The sequence below is a fragment of the Psammomys obesus genome, unplaced genomic scaffold (genome assembly GCF_907164565.1).
Source record: "Psammomys obesus unplaced genomic scaffold, mPsaObe1.curated_primary_1811, whole genome shotgun sequence".
NCBI lineage: Eukaryota > Metazoa > Chordata > Mammalia > Rodentia > Muridae > Psammomys > Psammomys obesus.
In genome coordinates this window covers 8779749-8786179 of record NW_026586173.1, presented here as the reverse complement: position 1 = coordinate 8786179, position 6431 = coordinate 8779749, and the positions used below count along the sequence as shown (strand labels likewise).

Genomic DNA, 6431 nt, shown 5'->3' with positions numbered 1-6431 from the left:
GAAGGAAGGAAGGAAGGAAGGAAGGAAGGAAGGAAGGAAGGAAGGAAATGCAGATGAGAAAATGTTATAATTTTCAGCTAAAGCATGGGGATTTTTAAAACAGGATATGATAGTGTTCATTTTCAATTTAAGAGATCTATAGTCACTTGAGAAACGAGCTTCTCAGAGAACCTTAGGAGGATTACCTTGATGATGTTAATTGATGTGTGAAGACCCATCTTAACTGCAGTACAGTCTATTCTCTGACAGACCCTGAACTGTATGAATGGAGACCTCAATCAGGGTACTAGCATGCATTCACTGCCCTCTGCTTCCTGACTATGGATACACTGTGGCAGCTGCTTCAAGTTCCTGGCACTTTGACATGTCCAACATAACAGACTGTGCCTTGAACTCTACAACAAATTAAACCCTTTCTTCATTAAGTTGTACATCTCAGAGCAACAAGAAAAGAAACAGAACCTTGGCTGGGGTAGTATCAGAGGCATGCACACTATCTCATGCTAACTCCTGGGCTAACATAAGCCAGTGTTCCCTTGTACAGCCAGCCTAACTCAGCTACAGTCCGAGAAGCCTCTGAGGTCTAGCTGGTATTTCTCACTAATCTCCTTTATTCCTTGGTGCCATGTCAAGTCATTTCCAAGGGGGGGGCACCTCTCCCTAGTTCCCCCAGTCAGTAACCTAACTCAGAATCTGCATTACACTAGAATTTGTAGTAGCTATAAAAACATTGGGTCTTCCCTCTGCCAGCTGGAGATGGGCCGCCAAATTGATTCACTGCAGAGACTTATACAACTCTCTGATAGAGCTCGGAAGAGTTGATCCTTCTATCCTGGAAGGACCAAGCGTATATCAGATAATCAACATAGACTGTAAACCAGAAACCAACAGTGGAATGGGAAGCCGCAATTGACTGACACAGCCTCCAAGAAGCAGGAGTTTTTATCTGCATATGGACAAATCAGTAGTAGGGAATGACCACTTGAAAAATGAAAGGAAACCATTGATGTTTTTTACTTTTTAAAACCAGAAACCATATATGATTTCTACCTGTCCTTGCCTGCAGTTTCTATTTCATTTTCCTTCTTGGAAATATTTGTTTTCACTTTAGATTTATATTTTCAATATCAATTATCCTGAGCATCTTCTTGTTTTGGTTTTTTCCTCCAGAATTTTATTTGCTAGTCAAAGGGCTTTTTAATAGAACAAACATGACAAAGGAAATGTACAGGTAAAACTCATTATGTTGTAAGCATCAGAAACATATGAGCTAACAAGTTAAAAGATGAGTTTGCTGTGCAATGAGGAGGTGGACGGTGGAACCCAAGCCTGGCACGGGGTAGAAAATGAAGCCAGTGTCGCTGCAGAGACCCGCCTATGTGTCAGGACTGATGGGTTACTCACAGTGCTACTGTGAATATGCTTCAGCTGTCTATTTTCTAGCTTAGATCACACTACTTGAGATTCAATGTCCTGAAAAAGAAAATCTGATTAGTCTACTGTGTGCTACATATCCATCCCAAAGAGGGTAAAACTGTGACCTTTGGGGACAAGAACGCTTGCTCACTAAGTCTCAAAAACAGACCAAAGTAAGGCAAGTAATTCTCCATAAAGCTGACTGGGGTTGAGGTGTGGCTCAGTGGCTGAGCACTTGCTTGGCATACACAAGGTCTCAGGCTTGATTGCTAGTCTAGGAAGGGGCAGGGAGGGGTGTCAGTGAACAAATAGAATCTGTCTCTTACTACCCAGCTCCAGGGAGGCTGGGTACCCAGAAAGCAGCTGCTAAGTAAGAACAAATATAAACAACTCTGCACCTTGGGCCAGATGTAATTGTTCCACACATTCCTGACTATAAAAACTGGCTAAAGAACACTAGAAATGATGCCTGGGAGTTATCTATCATGACAGCCTGAGAAAGAGCCATAGGCAAAAGGTTCATCATAGAAAAAGTTAGAAGCGGAGGATGCTGAGATTGACTCACAGTGATACCTGGATCCTGAAAACATTGTGGCAATGTCAGAAAGGGAGACTGAGAGAATTGAGGAGGCACTATTGGGGGAGGAGCCTAGTTAAGTCATCTTAAAATGGGAAGGATTAATGGAGCAGAGTTGTGTAAGCATAATAGAAAGTCCATCAATTGTACAAGGGCTAAAGATGGTCCCAGATGCTGTAATTCCCCTTTGGAAGGCCATACCTAACTGAGCGTCTTGTGCAAAGGAGATCTTTATGTTGCCTTCTACTTCCTCAAAAATTATGATCTGTACAAAGAAGAAAGTAAATTGGCCAGAGGATAGAATTTCTTCTTCTGAAGTAGAGTTCAAAGTAAGTGAACTAGAACGTAGGGAACACTGGGAGAATTCACCTCATTCACTCCAGGATGAAGCCAGGAGCCAGGGACATAGAGGGTTTCCTGGGGTCCAATATTCCAGTATCTTCCTAGAACTTGTCCATTGATGAATATGACACCTTTATTCCAACCCTGAAAAAAATATTGTGAGGTTTCAGGGTTTAACTTGTAGATGAAAAAGTAGAGCACAGATAGACTCCTATCCCAATGGCACAGCAAACCTTAGCATAGACCAAGACAGGATGCATCAACAACTAGAGCCGTGGGTGGGAGGACACTCCTGAGTCTCTGCCACTACCCTGCCTTGGAGGTGGCTTAGCATCAGTCCCATCTCATTCCCCCAGGTCTGCCCTGATTCAGAAAAGAGGATGCCCACTTACAACCCAATAATCATCAAAGCACAGCAAGCTTTACAAGCATAGCTCAAATTGTAGACTATCAGGAATGGCAGCCATGGTGGTGAACTCATGACAGTGGTGCAGGTCTCTACATCCAGGCTCACGTTCAAGGACTGACAGGCCACACTCACTAAATCCTCATTACAGTGCATGCAACAGCCAGTCTCACTGCCACATGCCTCTGTTGCATCCATTCACTTTTCCTGCCCTGTCCTAAGGGTCCCCAAAGACAGCAGCTTTCAAGATGGCTATGAAGTGGCCATGACTTGCAGGAGCCTGGTTCCCTGCCACAGGACAAGGCTTATGCCCTGGGGAGTATTTCTCAAGGTTTATTGGGGGTGGAGGTGGGGGCTGGGGCACAGAAGCAGAAGAGAAATGTCACTAACGTTTACTTTGATGAAGGTGTCCTGGGAAGGATCTCCAGCTTTCAAGTAACTGAGGAAAAAGGCAGGGCCCTGAACATGGTTTGTCACTATTTTCCAGGACTTGGGAAGTTTCCTAAGAGGGAATCAAAAGCCAGAGAGACATTATAATTTTCTTCTAACCTGTAACCTCTGAGGCTGGCCTCTTCTATGAACCCTGGCACCCACCCCTGCTGTGGTACCAACTATGTCCTTGGCATGTGTGATGCAGTAGCTATTAACCAGTGGCTGGTGGACAGTCACTACTCCACGCCTAGACAGCCATGAAGCTTGCCATCATTTCTTTGAGTACTCTGGGGCTTGTTTTTTTTTTTTTTTTTTTTCCCTATCTGAAAGCCAAAGGCTTCATCCCTAGACCTCTGAGCATCCTCCCAGCTCTGTGTGTTCACTACCCCTTGGTATATTTTATCTTATGTTGTTTATTAGCAGTGCAGTAACAGAACTCAGGGCCTCACATGTGCTGGGCAACATGCTCTACACTGAGCTGTAACGCCACACCTACCACCTTTGATTACCTGAAGCTAAGGCACCTACCTTTGTAAGAAAATGTCTCTCATATCCAGGCTGTAGATTGTAAATTTTCTTAGTGGAAAATGGTCTAGATAGATGTCTCCAGTTATACCTATGGTACAGGAATTAAAGAGAGTGTGAAAGAGGTGAGAAAGACAGAGGTATGCACAGGCTACAGTCAGGGCTTTCCCTGAAGGAAGGTGTTTTCTTGCCCTCATCTGGCTAGAAGGTTTCTATAAACTTCCATGGATTCACTCTTTCCCCTTGGTGGTGCTGAGGATTGAACCACTAATGCTCAGTAGGCTTTAGGCGTGCTAGGCAAGTGCTCTTCCAGTAAGCTACCTAAGCCCATGTCCTACACAGATATTATCCTCTCAAGTGTACACTACAAGAGAGTGCCTCACAGTTCACATTAACAGCACAGAAGCATGGCACCTGCTACTGCAGATCTGGCCAACACAGGGCTTCTGGCTAGTTTAAATACTCAGGTTTGTCAAAGCGTTTATGGAAGAAAGGAAGGTGTGTGGCTCTGCTCAGGAGTACTGGACCTAAGCAAAAGGACACACATAACACCAGGGTTCCTGGAAATAAACAAGTGATATCCCAAGAGAGGAAACCCAACCAGGGGCATCACCATGGATTTCTCCTGCTGGCACCATCTTCAAAACTCTTGCTTAAGTGGGTGGCAATTTGATGACATTTGCTTGGTCACTACCGAACACAAAATTATTACAGTTTCTATCTAGAGATGTCTCACAACAAGAAAGTGTGCTCTTTTCCAAATATGCCTGTTCTCAACTGCCTCTGGCCTGGGGAAGAGCAATAGCAATTTTGATGCTACACTATTTCAGTCATCTTCCTCTGGAGCCCACCTTTTCTCTCATTGTTGATATCCCGCCCAGAAGCGAGTCGCCCTTGGTTCTCCACCAGGATCCTCAGAATCTGGCTTTTCTTGGGGTTCTATTCAAGACAGACCAGGATAAGCTTCCCTTGGCACCTCCCTTAGACCTTCTAGGCCTTCCTAGAGCTGGGACAGGACATGAGCAGGGGGCTGAAAGACCACAGGTTTAGAACTTTTTAGGTCTCCAGCTATGGGACAGGCAAGCCCTTGAACTCCTGCTTTTTTTTCTTTCTTCCCAGAAAGAGTTGCCTGAACATTTAAACAAGGACTGTCTTGGGACTGGTGACCAAGGCAGAATGCTTTGAACAGTGAGAATTCAAGGTGAGAGATGGGGGAGGTTCACACACAAAGAACATACCAGTACCTCCAAGAAGTACTATAACCCTCCCTGTGATTGCTGGTCTCCTCTGCATGGAGCAAACCACGGGCAGTGAGTGGAAATTATCTATAATAAGGCCTCGCTAACTGTTGGGCCCAAGCCTAGCTGGAGCTGGAATGTCTCATCCATTAAATGTTGTATACACTTCTCAGAATAGACAGCTCATCGTTGGAATGATCCAGGACTCCTATATAGTTTTTATTCAAAAACACCTGCCAAAAGAGAGAGAGAGAGATCACTGTTAAATCCTCATAAAGAAAAGGAAAGCAGTATTGAAAATTCAAGAAACAGAGTGAGTCCAGAGGCATAATGAGCTCCCTGTCTCCCAGACCTGCATAGGCTCACGGGTTCACAAAGACCAGGTAATACTTAAAGTAGTACAATGAGAAGATGTGTGAAGTACAACCTGGGGTAGAGCCCTCAATGGACACTGGACCCTAATCAACTGTAGGGCAAGGAGGTAAGGATGTTTTGTTTAAATCATAGAAATGTAATATATATATATATATATTACAATTTATTCATTTTGTATCCTAATTGTAGCCCCTTCCCTTCCTCTTCTCCCCATCCCCTTCCCCTAGTCCAATGAAAGGGAGAGTTCTCCTCCCCTGCCATCTGACTCTAGCTTATCAAGTCTCATCAGGACTGCCTGGATCCTCTTCCTCTGAGGCCTGGCAAGACTGCATTGCCAGGGGGAAGTGATCAAAGAGCATGTAACCTAGATCATGATAGAGGCAGCCCCTGCTCCCCTTACTCAGGAACCCACATGGAGACTTAGATACCTATGTGCTACATCTGAGCAGGATGTCTAGGTCCTCTACAAGCATGGTCCTTGGTTGGTGCATCAGTCTCCGCAGGACCCCCTTGGGCTCAGATTTTTTAGCTTTGTTGGTCTCCTTGTGGAGCTCCTGTGCCCTCTGGCTCCTTCTACCTCCCCCCACCACCACTTCTTCCAGAAGACCCCCTGCACTCTGCCCAAAGTTTGGCTGAGTCTTAGCATCTGCTTCGTTCCCTGTTAAGTGGAGCCTTTTGGGAAACATCCTGTTTCCTCTCTTCCACCACTTCTGGTGTCTATCCTGTTTGCCATTCTGAATCAGATTTAAGCCCCTTCCCTAAGATGTTTAAAAGACCTGCAAGAAACTAGAGGAGAGGGGAAGAATGGTAAGAATGAATAAACATCAAGGAAATGATAGCAAAGGGAAGGAGAAGGAACTGAGCAACAGCAACTGTTCTGTGTCTGCCTGCCTTACACCCAGGGTTTCAACTCTTCAAGGGGCTCAATTCTGCTAGGTACTCCCAATTTGTGTCTGGAGAGCCTGCTGGCACATTCTGACTGAGCATTGGGATGGTACACATGTAAACCCAGTTTTTTTCCTATTACCTACTTCGCTGGTAGTTTTGTTTGTTTGGTTGGTTGGTTGGTTTGGTTTGGTTTGGTTTGGTTTGGTTTGGTTTGGTTTGGTTTGGTTTGGTT

General features: G+C 44.9%; 1 protein-coding gene across 5 annotated transcripts in view; it reads right to left on the bottom strand.

Moving 5' to 3' along the window:
* Positions 1-1157: 1157 nt before the first annotated feature.
* Positions 1158-6431, bottom strand: part of LOC129672096 (beta-galactosidase-1-like protein 2) — a 32769-nt gene continuing 27495 nt past the window's right edge. For all 5 annotated transcript variants that reach the window (XM_055601350.1, XM_055601351.1, XM_055601348.1 and 2 more), the window contains 7 exons: positions 5101-5169; positions 4550-4637; positions 3702-3789; positions 3132-3243; positions 2363-2479; positions 2195-2258; positions 1158-1473 (listed from right to left, as the gene is read on the bottom strand). In XM_055601350.1, coding sequence (XP_055457325.1) covers positions 1466-1473; positions 2195-2258; positions 2363-2479; positions 3132-3243; positions 3702-3789; positions 4550-4637; positions 5101-5169 — 546 coding nt within the window. In that variant the 3' untranslated portion in view covers positions 1158-1465. The remainder of the gene's footprint in view (positions 1474-2194; positions 2259-2362; positions 2480-3131; positions 3244-3701; positions 3790-4549; positions 4638-5100; positions 5170-6431) is intronic.